Source organism: Python bivittatus, unplaced genomic scaffold (genome assembly GCF_059951505.1).
Source record: "Python bivittatus isolate LINGU-HERP-01145 unplaced genomic scaffold, Pbiv_v1 ctg000040_np1212, whole genome shotgun sequence".
Lineage (NCBI taxonomy): Eukaryota > Metazoa > Chordata > Lepidosauria > Squamata > Pythonidae > Python > Python bivittatus.
Window position 1 is genome coordinate 2473467 of NW_028277032.1, and position 16799 is coordinate 2490265.

A 16799-nucleotide genomic window follows, 5' to 3' on the forward strand; every position below is an offset into this window, starting at 1 on the left:
CCCCAAAGCAGAGCTCTTCTGCAAGGCCTATGAAAACCGAGGTTGCCCAGCGCCAGGGTGATGCTGCGGACTGATGGATTCAATTTATATAACTGCCCAATCGACATGCAATTCCAGGTGGCATATACAATTAAAAAAGAAAAAGCCAATCAGAATTATAAAAATAAAACCTAATACTATATAATAAAAAAATCTTGCACTGGGACAGCTCAAGATGCGCTCATAAAACCAGTGACCCAGTGTTAGAGCGACTGGAGTGTTATGATTAATGTTTTATTTCCACTTCTGCTATTCTGAAATTGCGCTGGCATTTTTAATGGCTTCTGTTTCAGTGTCTTTTATTAATATAAATGGCCAACAAGTTTATGGTTTTGAAGTTTATGTACATGAAATCAATAAGTAGATAAATAATGCCTGCCAGCTGGTTTTGTCAAATTTTCCTCCTCCACATCCTGGCCAGAAACCGTTAATCTCCAAAATCAGCCTAAAGGTTCTGATTAATGAGGTTTATTAGAAAGAATGGATTAAGTTACAGTTCAAGAATACCAGTGATTGATTTACTTTCAAATAAAGCCTCTTTCTACCCTGGCAGCAAATCTTTCTCTGTTTGTTTGTTTGGATTTTTTTTCGGTGCTCTTGCGATGCATCGAGCTGGCAAAAAGGAGGAGGCTTGGCCAAACTCTACCTCTTCGTAGTTTGGGTAACTGCCGATTCCCTCATCAGCCTGGAAAATAATTCTCACATGTTTAGTAGTCAGGTTCTTAGTAAAACCATCCACATCTCTGTGTGTGATATGTCTATCGATCAATCACAGTGTTTTTCAAACTTGGCAACTTTAAGATGTGTGGACTTCAACTCTCAGAATTCCCCAGCCAGTACAGTGTGTGTATGTGTGTGTGTGTGTGTGTGTAAATAAAAGAAAGGTGGGGTAAAAATCTAATAATAATTTCCACCGTTTTTATCAGAATGGAATGTACATTCCACCTTCCCTGATGCTCTCAGAGACAGAAACATACAGATGTTACATTATGTCATGCCCCCACGTAGCAGGTTTACCACAACTTCCATACACACACCCCACCTTGGGGGGTGAGTAGTACAGGGAGTCCCCAGTTGAAGAACGAGTTCCGTCCCCAAGATCTGTCCTTCCGTCGAATTTGTATGTAAGCTGGAACACTATTACACAACAAGTGTATAATACTGTTGTGTATGTGTATAAGTTGTACGTGTATAAGTAGCATTGTGTAATGAAGTCAAACCATTGTGTCTTTAACTTGAATCGTTGTGTGTTTAACTCAAATGTTTTGCTACCATAGGCTCCGTTCTTAATTATGGGTCGTCCATAACCCGGGCGGTCTTAACCCAGGGACCACCTGTAATATAAAATCCTGTAAAACCTCATATATGTGGGCATGATATAACATGGCATCAGTATCTCTCTCTGAGAGCTTAAGGGAAGATGGATGGTATATATCATTCTGATATATAGAATTATTATAGAATAAGAAGGCAGACCCTAAGTTTCATCCTTATTGGGAATCATCAGGTAAATGTAGCCAGATGTTGTTCTATGGGATTCAAACCCTCTACTGAGGGATGAAATATATAGATTTCATCCTGCAACACTACTGAGCACTGAGACCTGGATAACTCCTAAAAACAGTGCGCTGATATAGTCATCTAAAGTGCAGTGGTCTGAGTTCAATTCTCAGTAGAGGGTTTGAATGCCGCAGAACAACATCTGGCTACATACACCTGAAGATTCCCAATAAGGATGAAACTGGTCACTTAAAGTCTGCCTTCCGGCGGTCCATATAATTTTCACTGGTTTATCCATCAAAGTAAACCATGAACAGTTTAGTTTACTCTTGACTTAGCACGATGAATGAGCCCAGCTGCTATGATTTGTAAACCATGATTTACAACTGAACATACTGTATGAATGAATCCAACCCATTGTGCTATATTACTCAAATTATGGCTAAAGGAACCACAGCTAAACACAATGTTGTTACAAATTGGGGCTTCCTACAGCATCAGTTCCAGCAGGACCTTGAACACTATAGTTATTAAATAGGTTCCTGAGTTCTAGGAATCAAAAAAATAAAAGCATAATTAATAACCAATAAAAACAATAAACAGCAAACTCAGGGAGGCAGTGAAGGACAGGAAGGCCTGGCGCAATATGGTTCATGGGGTCACGAAGAGTCGGACATGACTTAACGACTAAACAACAACAACAACAACAACAAATACAATAAGCTGCCATATGTAATAGCCAACAAACCTCACTTCCTCCACATTAGAGCACAATCACAATCACAATCAGTGATATTACCTAGGAAGGTAATGGAAAGTCTTCAAAAAGGAAATGAAGGTCAGAGAGCATCAAGAACCCAGTAAATGTCCTTCTGCTATGTCTACCGTTGCCTTGCTAAAATTCAACCGCTAGCCACGCAACAACTTAGTTTGCACTCAGAAAGGTAATCCTTTAATACTATTTTATTCATGGCTTGGCTGGAATTGAGCCAAATTGGGGGTAAAATTTAGGGAAGGTGGGAGGAAATTGGATAATAGCGTGTAAGCAGTGACTGACACAATTCTCCATAAGCGTATCTCACTTTAGAAGAGACAAATGTGGGTGAAGAGTGTCTATAAAAGTTCAACGTCCACTAGATTGCTAATGGGATTTTTTGAGCTAAAAACCCACTTGTACCCAAGCAACCCTTTTTAGCGGTAGCAGCAAATTCCCATTTCGAGAGGAAGCCATGAACATCTTGCACCCCAAGGTAAGGTTGGCCCCCGATCTTCTAGCCTTCGGGAAGAGTGTTAAGACCTGGCTCTGCCAACTAGCGCGGGGACTCAGCGAAGGCACCTAGCGCTGGGGGTGGCACTCTCCGTCTTTTAACTCGGTATATTTTTGTAAGATTTTTACTGTTTTTTATTGTTTTTATTTATGAGCCGCCTAGAGTCACTTATATAATGAGAAGGGCAGCGTATACATTTGATTTATAAATAAATAAATCAACATTCTCCAGACTGATTCAGCAAATAATGGGCATCATCCATTGTTTGGAGCAAAGTCTGTGACTGCTTGAAATGTATGACTTTCATTTTAATTTCCTACCATGCCCTGGAGTGATACAACCTTGAAAAATTAGAAGTGTGGTTTGCGGCTGCTGGATTATTTACGTCAGTGTTTCTCAACCTTGCCCACTTTAAGATGGGCGGACTTCAACTCCCAGAATTCCCCAGCCAGCCATGCTGGCTGGGGAATTCTGGGAGTTGAAGTCCACTCATCTTAAAGTGGGCAAGGTTGAGAAACAGATTTATGTAGCTCTTCTGGCCTAAAGGGAGGGGGATCTGCTAGAGCCGTTCCACCCAGTAGGATGTCCTCCAACTCAAAGCCAGTTCGGTTCACTGGGTTCGAACCACTTGGTCTTCTGTGCAGGGCACATGTACAGTGCCCCAGGTTGTCGCCAGAAGGCTGTCAGCTTCCCACTGTAGCCCAAAAGACTTAGCTACAGCACAGTGAAAAAAAGAGGAAGCAAAGACAGACTTTGTCTTTCTGCCTGTGCCAAAATTTGAGCGATGTGCTTAACTGACTTCGGATTGATCAACCCAGTTTTCTGCGTCCACCGTGATACTATGCACCCTAAGCGAACCACACCACCCAAGTTCCCAGAACACAGCAGATTCAAGTCCAGGGAGGGAGCTTCTGGTCTGGTGTGCACCATCACCAGAGATGGAAGGTCACCAACCTGCTCGCCAACACCATTTCAGTTTCCGCCACCAGTGGAAAACGGCTTTCCCACATTAACCAAAAGCTAAGACTTCACATCGGTCATACTGGACAACCAAGGATCGGACGACACTCGTTCTGCGCACGTCAAGAACACTGAAGGTTGCAATGGTAGGGCGGGCTGGGAGTGTTGCTTAGACATTGGGGGGGATGGGATTGATCGGAAGGTATTGGAGGAGAGAACTGTTGCACGCACAGCTTGCTGGTGTCGGGGAGGGGGGTCGAAAAAGGCAAGATGGCGGATACAGCATCACAAATGCAAGCCCCCTTTGGTATGTGCACATCAGCACTACTGAAGAATTTGTCCACTGAGGGTGGCCCCTATGAGGAATTGCCCTTCACCTCCAACAGGAAAATAATTGGCCCGCCCCTGTGTTGGGAAGAAGTCCTTCTGAATGCAGGGGGACTTACAGATCCTCCCAAATGAGGTTCGAGACTTATTGAGGCATTTATTGACCTTATTCACATGCTGCCAATTTCCAAAGTTTCTGGGCCGTGGCTAGCAATCAAATTCATTTCACAGTCTAAAAACAACGCCCTTAAAACCTAACACGTAAACCCATGTGTGGTACAACCAAAACGAACAACAGTATCAGAGTTGTTTAAAAATATACGAAATCATGCACCCAGCCCCTTCATATTTCTTCTCCTTTCTGTCACTGTTCTATATCCAAGTATTGCAAGGACCCTCAGACTCGGTGTATGCATCAGAGGGGGAGGAAGTTGCTCTCTCTGCTGTAGGACTGGTCTAGGAGGGGTTCTGCAAAGGCAGGAACTTAAGAGGCTGGATGGGAAACCCCAAGGAAATGCCCAGCTGGAGGCTAGACTGGGAAGCTTAAGAACATTCTAGAAGAAGGTCAGTGGCAAACCAGTTCCATACAACAGGCACCGCCTTGCCTGCCCTGGGCTGTACATGCATGTCCAGGAGGAACATCTTCAGGGGACCATTAAAAGTCCCCCCCAGCCAACAGAGGTTAAGGGGAGATAGCCCAGGTGGCAGCCCTTTTCTGTTGTGGCCCCCACGCTTTGGAAAATCCATGCGGCCCCCTCCCTCATGGCATTTTGAAAAGCAGCCAGGGCGGCCCTCTTGCACCAAGCTTTTAGCCCTAATTACAAGTAGCCTTCAAGTTATGACAGCAATTGGGACCGGGATTGCTGTTGATAAGTGATGTGGTCGTAAAGCAGGACGTCACGGGACTGCATCGCTTAGCAGCAGCAATGCCAGCAGTCCCGGTGGCCATCGTAACCCAAGGACTATGCAGGTCATCAAGTGGGAAGCGGTGGGGGTCCCTGGTAAGGAGCATGGGGGGGGTGCCATGGGGGAGGCCCTGGGATGCCCAGTGCAGGCCGTGCGTGAGCGCAGGGAGGCCGGGGGAAGCAGGATGTGGGGCCACCCGAGAGCAGGGAGACCGGGGAGACTTATCGGAGTGACTTGCAATCTTCCCTGACAGTTTCCTCGTTGCTTTTCTTGTGGGAAACCCGCAGGGAAGGTTGCAGATGGCGATCACATGACCATGAGCACAAGCAGGTTGTCAAGCACCCAAATCGCAATCAGGTGACCACAGGGGTGCTGGGACAGCCCAGAACTTTGAGGCTCGGTCATAAGTACCATTCGTTCAGTGCCACGGCAACTTCGAATGGTCGCTGAACAAGTGGTCAGTAAGAAGGACTACCTGTTCTACAAGACCCACCTCAAGGGAGGCATTTAAAGTTTTCAGCTGAATGTTGATCTTTAAAATTCTTTGTATCATTATATGTATTTGAACCCAAAAATTTCTGGCTTTTTTACAAGTCCACCAGGCATGATAAAATGACCTTTCATGTTGTCTATATTTCCAACATAAATTTGAAGTACTTTATACATTATAGACAATTTTTCTGGAGTCATATACCAACGATACATCATTTGATAAAAATTCTCTTTTAGGTTATAACATAATGTAAATTTCAATCCTTTTAACCACATATTTTCCCACTGTTCCACCAGTATAGCGGTAGTTCTTGAGTTACGACCGTTCATTCAGTGTCCATTCGAACCTATGGCGGTGCTGAACGAATGGTACTTACACCCAGTCCCCAAAGTTACGGCCATTGCAGCACCCCCACAGTCATATTGAAACCTTATGAAAAAGGGCTCCCAGTTTCTCTCATCTTTAATTTCCTTACATTTGAAAACCAAAGGGATAACAAGGAAACTGATGTTCATGAGCCTTCACACATTTCCCTCATTTCTCTTATGTTGGAGGACTTTAGGCAGACATCCGGTCTCCTTGAGTGTCGAGGCCGTGGAGATGTGGGAGGAGGTGACCCTGGTCTGCATTCTGGGAAGCAGTGGAGTTCGGAAGATCGGAGGGGGTGCCCCCGAACTCTGACTAGCAACCAATAGGTCATCAGGAAGATAAGTTTCCCCCAATAATGAGGAGGATCCAAAACTTACACTAATTTCAGCCAATCATTTGTTAACTGCTGTATCTCTTTGTAAGAAACATGTACAAAATCTTCTTCTCTGGGTGTGACCGGGGCTCTTCTCTGTCTTAAGGGGAGACCCCAGCTGACTCTATTGGCAAGCTTTCAATAAAACTTTAAAATCTCAGTTGGTACTTTCGTGTCTCATCTTCTGCCGGACTGAATCCTAACTGGGGAGAGTCAGAAACTCTCAAATTTTGCTAACAATATGACCAAAATTCGGTCACTTGGCAGCCCACCCTCACTTACAACCACAGGGGCACTTCATCTCCCCCATCCACCTATCTCCCCCCCACTCTCTGCCCTTTCGGCCACCCTGCACAGTGGCACCCGGTGGCGGCATTGGGGCTTAAGTAGGGGCCAGGGCCTTCAGCAGTCTCAGCCAGCCGCCATTGCCCCCGGGCCTCTACTTCAGCCACAGCACCTCTGCCAGCCACCTAGTGCCATGGTGCAAACCCCCTGCCACCCTGCGCTCCGGAGGCCCTGCCGCACCCAGCTGACCTTGGCCGTCTTCCTCCCACTGCTGACAAGGTGTGCCCGGCTTGTATCCCCTGCCACCAAGATTTGTACTGCTCCCACCCAAGCCCTCTTGAATGGAGCCCTTGAGAGCTGGCTGGGTGAGTGATGGACCCCCGGTTTTTTAAAGGGTTTCTGATTTTCTCCAGATTATTTTTCGATGGTCTCTTCTGCGGTGTTTCTATTCTCAGTCTTTACGACTGTTGCGTTTTGCAAGCTGCCTAGAGTCACAGCAGATTGGGACCGGCCATAAATTTTATAAATAAATAAATAAATTGTGATTGCCCGAGTCCTGTTTTGAGGGAGACTTTATACCCAGCTAGATGGCACAGCTTGCCAACCTCGACAGAGCTCAAATAAGCGAGCTGGACTTAGGAAGACTGCAGGGTGGGGGGCTACAATGGAGCAACGAGGAAGCGAGCAATGATAAACCACAATGGCCTGCTACCAAAAAATCCTGCAGGAAAACATCTCTGAAGTCGCCGGAGCTCGACTACATGACCTTACAACGGTGACTGCTTCTTAATCCTCTGTTGCATATTAAATAAACGGTTTTTATGGGGCCGAAAACAGCCAACGAAGCAGATCGAAATAAACTAAGCTTTATCACATGTGGCTTTCAGTCCAGCGTCTGCACTGCATCTACAAGGCAGGGCTCCTCAACCGTGGCGACTTGAAGATGTGTGGACTTCAACTCCCAGAATTCCCCAGCCAGCATGGCTGGCTGGGGAATTCTGGGAGTTGAAGTCCACACATCTTCAAGTCGCCAAGATTGAAGAGCCCTGGTCCAAGAGGACGCTCTGGTCTCAAAAAGTATTTATGCCAAGTAACAGCGACCCTGTTTAGAAGGACAAGGCATACTTTGGGGGTTTTGATGCAAGAAGAGCCGGGCCTTGCAGGCTCGACCAGCCTTCCGCAGCCCCCGCCCCCCCAGCTGACTCGGGCACGCAATTCCCAGACAGACGCGAACGGGAGCGGCTGCCAAGAGCACCACGTGCTCCGCTCACGACAAAGGGATCTCGCTCGGCCCTGGTGCGCTTGCGCGCGGGGCGTCGCCGTCCAGCTCAGACGGCGCCTGCGCCACTGCTCCGGGGGCTCGCTTTTCGGCGAAGCGGCCCTCCGACGCGCCTGCGCAGAGGGAGCCTCGGCGAGTCCTGCGCAGGCGCGGTCGGGCGTTGACTCGAGGAGCGGTTGGCGACGGGCGCACTTGGCGCGCGGCGGAAAGCAAGGCCGGAAGCGCGAGCGCGGTCGCCGCGTCCCCCTCCTTCCGCTTCCCGCCCCGGTGGCCCCGGCGCTCCGTCGGCGTGGCAACCCTGTTCCCTCGCGCGCCTTTGCCGCTCCTTCGGCCGCGGATGCAGCGCCGCGAGGACCTCGCCGCCGCCGCCGCCCGCCTGGGCCGGGCTGCGGGCCCCGCCGCCGCGGCCCGCCTCCAGTCGCCTCAGGCGGCGGCTTCCCCGCGGAGGCCGGCGCGCGGCGGCGGCGGCGGCGCGCGCGGGGCCCAGCCGCCGCCCCTCCTGCCGCCCTCGGCCACCGGCTCGGCCCCGCCGGCGCCCAGCGTCGCGCCCACCCCGCTGATGCCCGGCACCGCGGCCAAGGCCGAGCCCGAAAACAAGTACCTGCCCGAGCTGATGGCCGAGAAGGACAGCCTGGACCCCTCCTTCACCCACGCCATGCAGCTGCTGCAAGCAGGTAACGCGGCGCCGGCGGGATGCCCCGACTCGACTCGACTCGCACGTGGGAAAGGCGCCCGGGCGTGCGGGCGCGGCCCGGGGAGGGAGTCGGGGGCAGCGGGGCGCCTCTCGGGTCGGCCCTGCGTGCTGCGCGACGGGCGGCCCCTGCGACTTCCCCTTAGCTCCGTGGTCGGGCGGGCTCCTGGGCCAGAGCCACGGGTTGGGCGCGGGCGAGGAAGAAGCGCTACCCGCGGGTGGCGTGGAGGGCAGGACCTCTCTCCGGTCAGCGTCGCGGTGAAATGGTCTGACCCCAAGGCTGGCCAGCGGGGCAGGGGCCCGTTAGCAAAGCAGGGTCCTCCGCCCGGCCCTGGTCACGCGCTCCTTAGGGCTTTCCGAGGTTCCAGGATTTAGCCTGCGGCCGCTTTGGAAGCATGACAGGAACGGCGCCGAGTCTTGTACCTCTTCTGACAATATCCCGGACTGCCTCCTTAGCCCGGCAGCGCCAGTACAGACGGCGGTGTAGTTACGGCTATAAAGCGCTGAGCAGCGTAGTTCTTTTTCGTGTATTAAAATCTCCGCAGTAAATCCGGGTTTAACCCCAAAGATTCGTTTGTAGTTAGGAACAGCAGTCCAGTTCTAGGCTCCTAACAAACTTGGGTGAAGTTGGTTCTGGGTTGCCTGATTTTCCTCTGTGTGAGGGCTGGTACTTGAGATTCTTATGGAAATAAGTATTTCAGATGACAAAAAAGGTTCTGATTATAATCTGTTTGCTTGGTGATGACTCACAATGCTGCATTCAATGAGGAACATATAAACTTAGACTCATGAATTTGTGAACTCTTGTGTTTGCATACACAAATTTAAGCTGCATTTGTTTGTTCGTCAAATTTTCAGGCATCCAGTCTTCAAATGTAAGAAGATATATTTGAACAAACCTCTGTGTGTGTTGTTATAAGACAAGCTTTTGTGGATTAGAACACAAACAGATTTAACAAAGGTCTGGGATCAAAAGGTTCATTTACCAAATAGTATACAAAGAGAAACAAATGACAAAATAAACACTTCTGTACCTATAGTGATAACACAGAAGACAATTTTGATTTGTATTATTTTTGCACTTAAAAGAAAAATACATTTATTGGGTGAAAGATTATGCCATAATGAATTGAGTAACCTTATGGTACTTCAAGACTCCTTTTGTTGCCATAGACTAATCCAACTATTTCTCTGGAAAATCTTTTTATCTGCTTCCCCTGCCAGAGACACTACACTTTAATCTCTTCCAAACTGCTTTGCTAAAAAAACCCACATCAAAATAGGATTGTGCAGCAGTGAGATTGAGAGATACTTAGGTGGTTTTGTAAATTGGTAGCAAATGGGTAGATGTAGATGAAATATGTCTTTTGTTCCTTAGATTGTATAGACTATTGCACTTCTTAGCTGCCTTCTTCCCTTAGAAGAAGGGGATGACTCCTTTCTGGAGAACATTATGATCTTAGTTTGATCTGTTACTGTACTTCCATGTTGAGCTCCGCTCTTTCAGCTGGAAGCATGATCCAGGCTATAGGGCCTTTCTCTTCCTGGTTTCCTTTGTGCTTTTTAAGCACGTAATTTCTTTGGAAGCAGTGCCATGTCACCATTTTTTCTAGGGAAGGTGTTTTTACCTGTTTTTTTTTCCTCCAGCAAAATCTGTAATAACAATGGTTTTATCTGTTCTGAGGAATTATAATAGTTACACTAACAGTTGGTGTAGAAAAGCTGATGCTAATTGGTGGTCAAACATTGATTTAAAGAGACAGAACTAAGAATTCCTTTATGTTTTAGAGAAGATTTCAAAGCAGATATTTCAGTGTATCCTCTTCTCCTGCAGAGACAGACAGCTTTGTAATCTGCGTATCTGCATTAATCCTTGTTTCATGCTTCCCCTGGAACCAAATGGAGTGGAAATGGCAGTCTTTGTCTCACTAGCACCCCCTTCCCCATTTTAATAAGATCTAATCGCAGCAGTGCAGCTGCTGTGCTTTCGGGATCTTCTTACATCAAATGAATCCAACTGGCTGGAAATAACTAGTCAGAATGTAGAACAAAAGGCTAGGGTTTGTTACTTGCTTTGTCCCGTCTCCGCCCCCCACCCCCCCCAGTAAGATGGAAGTGTTGTTGTTCTGAGGACCAATCAAAATTCTATATCAGAGGCCATGTATTTAAAGCAAATTCATTTCCTTCTCCAAACTAGTTGGAAGATCTGTGGTTTAATTTGCTGGAAGATAGTGCTGTTTATTCATTTTCAGTTTTATATTATATTCTTGCACATGAACATAGATTCTCTTAAAGTGTCTGTGGAGGAAATTAGACACCTCACAACACTAAATTCCATCTGCTGAAATACTAATGTAAAACATGCTTTAGAAGAGTCATCCATGTTCTGCTTATTCTGCAAAGAATCTGACTATCCTCAGTTTACCAGCTCTAATAGAGCCCCTTCAGATGTGCTGGATGTCATGCCTCAGTATCTTGGCCCTTTCCGACTAAGGGGCTAGGGATGAAAAGAGATGTAACCTAATACTGTATATGGGTGTGTTCAGAGAAGGCAGCTCCAGGTTGATAGTTCATTTATTAACCATTATTTTATTTATCCTATATTGTTGGTTTCTCAAGTTATCTTAACAGTCATCACCCCTTCTCCACCAGCTGCTTGTTGTCCCCTGTTATCTCTTTGGGTTGCTGGAAGACATGATAGAATGATGTCAAAATGAATTCCCTTCTGAGAGTCTCATGCCCTTTTTAAGGCTTGTTGCCCTTGGCATCATCACTTGCCAATTAAATTCCGTTCCTACCAATAATGTGCAGCCTTGCTGGCTCGAGGACCCGTGTGTAGTTTTACCTCCTTTTATAACTGTTTATTCAGCCACAACAAACAAGCTTTTCCAGCTCTTTCTTTCCTTGGGTCCCCTGCTTTTGGACTTTGCCCTGTTTTTGAATGCTATCTGCCCAAGTGTATCTCCATATATAGCATGTAAGTTGCATATCAAGATAGGGCAGCATATTCAGTCGTCAGGCTGAATTGGTGGTGAGCATGTATGTCAGGAAGTAGATGCTAGCACTGGGTGGGATCCTGCCAGAGAGGGTGGGTACCCTCCTCCCCTATTTCCAGGCATGCTGCCATATAGATATACTGTATGCACATGCTTTATCTTACACAAGATATGTTTGCAAACACCTGTTTCTTCTCTCACACTCTTTTTCACACATGGAAGTGCACTCTGACAAATAGTTCTCAAATTTTTCCAACCCTGTATAGCAACTATTCTTTAAAGCAACTTCTGCTAATACTACTGGACGGTTCTTAAAAGCCTAGTTGCTATGAATTTTTTTTTTCCATGGGGAAACTGTGGGACAGGGGAGAGACAGCTTTTCTATTGCAAGCAGCATCTACCTCTGTTTGAAGAAAGCTCCCCCTCCCCTTCATAGCATTTAGGATTAAAAATAGCCCCATTACATCAACAAAGGCTATATTAAAGAATTGCTGATGGCTGAACACAGAAAGTTTTCTCTTTTCTTGCTGAGTTGAGATGTGAAGATTGGAGGGAAGAATGGTGGAAAATTTGGTAGTCTTGCTTATCTCTGAAGAATTAGAAATAAGTTTATTTTTCTGAAACCAGAAAGCCTTCTTTATGTAGAAACATCAGTGTTCTGATGCTTAGGACATTGCAATACCTAAGAGGGAAAAAATATTTCTTCCTCAAGGAAACTCATCTTTGACCATGGGCTCTCTTGTTGACTTTTGTAAAAGTTGCTCTTCCTTTTAATCTGATTAGGCCTCAGAATGCAATAATGTAGACTACAACCTTTTTATTCTTGTAGTGTTTAGAAGCAAATAGTTAATTGTTTTGTTTGCTCAGGATAACAAAGTTATCTAAAGTTTTTGCATTGAAAGGAATTCCTCCTCCTCACCCTTTCTGAGTCCCATTAAATCCAGAAAAGAATAGAGCTGTGCAAAGGAGCCAGAAGGAAGCACTTGGTTGAAAAATATGAGTTTCAGACTCAGTATGATATATGTTGGATATTTTATAGTTATGGAAATTAAAATTGAATTCTTATAAATTCTTAATCCAGTTGTGGGGATATCACCCAACCAAATACACATTTGAATTTAATGTATGAGCTATGAGTTTTTGATCCAGCCAAGATTCCTGATGTCTTATTTATACAATGCGATCTTCCTCTGCCCTTCCTCTCTGTTTTTCCCGCTTTCGTTTCTTTTGGATTCCACTCTCCTAGTTCATAGAACCTTCTTTCAGATTCCTTATCTCTGGGTGGTTTTGGGTTGGTTTGTGTCTTTCAGCTGCTTGTATATCAGCTTGTCTGCTGCTCAAAATCTGCTGGTTGAAAAGCCTTTCTGTGTAGTCTTCCTGGAGCATGGGTAAATAGGTCATGAGAAAGGGTATTTTTGATTACCGCATGCAGATTCTGAGGTGCTCTGGGGCCTAGCTTGACCCTCTCTCTTTTTCACTGGATGTTGAAGACTTTACTTTGGCAGACCTCTGCCTAGCTGGATAAATTTTGTTTGTGTCTAATTTTTATCTTAAAATTATCTTAAACCCTTTTTCATCTCGCATGCTTTTTTTTAAGCATTGTTGCTTTATTGTGATATGATTTAAGCCACCTTGAGTGATGGGTATGTGTTTGAAAAGAATATAATTCAGTATATAAATCAATAAATATAGACCCAGGCCTATCTCCAATTTTATTTTCCCTGAATAAATTATTTGTTGTTCAGTCGTTAAGTCATGTCCGACTCTTTGTGACCCCATGAACCATATCGTGCCAGGCCTTCCTGTCCTATCAATTATAATGATAGATAAATTGACAGCTTCCATCACAAACTCTGGACTTCAGTTCAGGTTCTCTAAGCAGCTTAACATTCTGTGTCATCATACCAAATAACATCTAAAATCAATACAAATACTTTCATAAGCTGTCTCAAGTCAAAGGGTCAGGTTTCATGTATAATTTATTTTTTTATGTTTTGGATCAAACTTTATCAGGCTTTCAAAGCATAACAGCATATAATAAATAACATATTGTTATAAAACAAAATCCAAATTAAAAATCTTACTGACACTCCCATGCTGTGTCAGACATATTTACTAGTGCAAAGCATTAAAAAGAAGTACTTTGCAGTGCAAATCATTTAACTTTTTCATTGTTTGCAAGACTCATGACTGCTTCAGAAGCTGCTTCCAACTGTCTACATGTATGTGCACACAAAGCCACTTTGTTTCATAATAATGCTCTTTGCTTTTTTTTCCTCTTGTTTGTATGTATGCAATTATATTTCCTTAAAATGATTCATGGTTGGCTGTTAGGATTTGCTTAACCTAGCAAGTAGCCTTTATTTCATTAGCGCTGGTGTCTAGAAGTTTCTTTTCTAGTGGCTATATGAATGCCTTACATGACTGAGCTATATACCTGGATCATGAACTTGCTAATTTATGCACAGAAAATGGTATTCTGTCCTCATTAACAAATTCTAGGGTGAGTAGGACTTGAAGCGTTATATTGAATGTTTTACTCTTTCAAACAATGAACAGAATATTTTGCTTTTTTTAAAAAAACCTTGATTTTAAACATAGAGTTTTTAGTAATAAATTGAAGATTGGATTAGGATTTTTTGTCCTTGACAGAACATGACAGTGCAATATGTTCCTTAATATTTGGGCATTTTCTTCAGTACATAATGTGCTTTTCACCACTCAAACTAGTGAGTACAAGTTATAAACTGCTGATTCAAACCACTGTCTGCCCAGTTCTGATCTTTTTAGGTATAAATACATCATGGCATCTGAATATCTTTTCCATGGCCTTCATTGCAACCCTACCAAGGGCTGATCTTTGGAATATTTCTTGATGCTGGTTCCTTTACTGTTGACAATCTAGTCAGATGCTATCTACTATGTCAGTATCTTCATTGTCAGTTTTAAGGCTGGTTGCTGTACCTGTTGCCATTAGTTTAGGTTTCTTTATATTTAATCTTAGTCCTATTTTTTTCTCTGTACTCCTTGATTTTTATTATTAGAGCTTGCAGATTATTTGCATTTTCAGCATATTGACTTTTTGCTATGCTTTAATTTTATCCATGATCCTTCAGGCATCAACAATAATGTATCTTGTTCCTTGTCTTTTTGTAAAACCAGCTTGAATATTGGTCATTTCCCTTTCCATGTAGGGTTCTAATCTGCTTTGGAAGATCCTGAACATTATTCTGCTAGTGTACAAAATTAAGGCTATTGCGTGACAGTTTGCACAATCTGTTAAGTCCCCTTTCTTTGAAATTGGTATGACTTTTTCCAGTCTATGGGCCACTTTGTCATTCTCCAGTTTTGCTGGCATAGTTTGGTTAGAACTTTTACTGATCCTTCTTCTGTTGTTTGCCACATTTCTGTAGACATTCCATCAATTCCTGTAGCCTTCTGATTTGGTAGTGACAAGATTACTGATCTAACCATCTTCTAGTACTAGATTGATTGATTGATTGATTGATTGACTGATTATATGCCATCAAGTCATTGTTGACTCCTAGCAGCCACATAGATAGTTTTACTCCATGACAATCTGTCCCTAACCTCAGCTTTCAAGTCTTCCAGCAATGGCTCCATCCCCCTTGCTGCTGGTCGTCCTCTTCTCCTCTTTTCTTCTACCTTTCCCAGCATTAGAGCCTTCTCTAGGGGCTGGGTCTTCACATAGTGTGTCCAGAGTAGGATAATTTGAGCCTGGTCATTCGTGCCTGGAATGAGAACTCTGGGTTGATTCCTTCGATAATCCAGTTGTTTGCTTTCCTGGCTGTCCACAGTATTCTCAGGAGTTCTAGTACTACAGGTTCTTGTGAATAGGGAATATCTTCTAAGATATTTGAATGATGGCATATATACTATATAAATTTCAGCGTGCTCCTTCCATCTTTGATCTTCTTTGAGTAACTTACTATCTGTTCATTGGCATCCTTTAGCATATCAATTCAAGGTCGAGATCTCATTGTGAATTTGGAGATTTTTTGGAAGACTTTGCTTGTTTTTCCTTTCTCTTTCCATGTCTGTATGGGCATTGTTGAAATACTGCTTCTTGTCTCTTCTATGAAATTCTTCATTAAATTTCTTCCTAAGATTTTTTGTCTGTCTTGGCTTTAGCTTCTCTTTTTGGTGCTTTCCACTGCAGTATCTGTTCTGAAGTCCCTAGCATTGATTCCATCTGCTCTGGGTCTTTAGCAATCTCTTTTCATACTCATCCTTAATACTTCTTTGATTTCATCCCACGGCTCCTCTGGTTCCCTATCAGTGACGTTCAGGACTTCAAAGTGATGGGTTCTCCCATGCCCATCCAACCATTCCATGTTCCTGCTTTAGTTCTGTCTTTGCAGCTTCACATTTTCTTTTCCTGCATGGCAGCCTCTGCAACTAGTTGGCCCAAAGGCTTTAATCTAGCCAAATCATAAACACCATTAATATTCCAAAAGCTCTTCCTCAGTAGCATGTTGAATGCCATCATCTGGCACTATGTCATCAGTCACTTCATCTTGTTTGTCTGTGTGTGTGTGTGTGTGTGTGTGTGTGTGTGTGTTTTTGATAAAATACAGGAGTTGATTTATCATTATTTTCTCCCATGCATTATGAAATGATGCCTTTGCTATTGTCACCAAAATGTTCATCTCCCTTCAGCATCTTCCTTTATTAATGCTGCCTAGGTGTCTCCTTGCTGTAGCTGGGCAGCTGGGGTGACCTTCATGCCTTGGGTGACCCTGCTGGAAGTATATATACTCATCCCTCCCGGGAGCATTCCACCACCTCAGTAAGACAACACAGCAGGACTGGGGTGGGGCAGGGAATGAACACTGTGTATATCTGTCTAATACATGTAGCTTTTACTGTGTACATATTGAGAAGCTGTAACTGATCGCAGCTTTCTAATACTAGATTGGGGGATGTCCTGATAGTAAGTACAATCCTGAATAATCTTGCAAAATTCTCCCAGAAATGTATCAACTTTGAACTCTCAAGCTTGCCTGAAGCCTCCAGGTGCTTTCCTGGCAGAGCCAATAGTGCCACCCTAAGCTGTCTTTTCTGGACAACTACACCTTGATTATCTTTTGTAGCAGCAAGAGGTAGACATCTGAATTAAAAAAATAAAAGGACTTGGAAAATATCTGTGCTTGTCTGCATCCTTCTGAAAGTTTCCCCTTGAGTTTCTTTTGAATTCTTTTCAAGCATGTTTGTTCAGAAACAGCACAATGGACTTGCTTTTGATTGTGATGAGTTTGCCATTTTTGAGTGAGAAGGACTCTAGTTGCAGCC

At 44.5% G+C, this 16799-nt stretch overlaps 2 protein-coding genes across 4 annotated transcripts in view; one reads left to right on the top strand and one right to left on the bottom strand.

The window, feature by feature from the left end:
• The window catches only part of PTP4A2 (protein tyrosine phosphatase 4A2), a 53282-nt gene extending 44741 nt beyond the window's left edge, over nt 1-8541 (bottom strand). Inside the window, exon 1 of the mRNA XM_088153543.1 lies at nt 8401-8541. The gene's annotated coding sequence lies outside the window, so the exon portion shown is untranslated. The remainder of the gene's footprint in view (nt 1-8400) is intronic.
• KHDRBS1 (KH RNA binding domain containing, signal transduction associated 1) overlaps nt 7940-16799 on the top strand; it is a 34270-nt gene continuing 25410 nt past the window's right edge. For all 3 annotated transcript variants that reach the window (XR_015798374.1, XR_015798375.1, XM_088153523.1), the window contains exon 1: nt 7940-8473. Coding sequence is in view for 1 of the 3 variants with exons in the window: in XM_088153523.1 (XP_088009649.1) it covers nt 8137-8473 (337 nt within the window). In the remaining 2 variants the exon portion in view is untranslated. The remainder of the gene's footprint in view (nt 8474-16799) is intronic.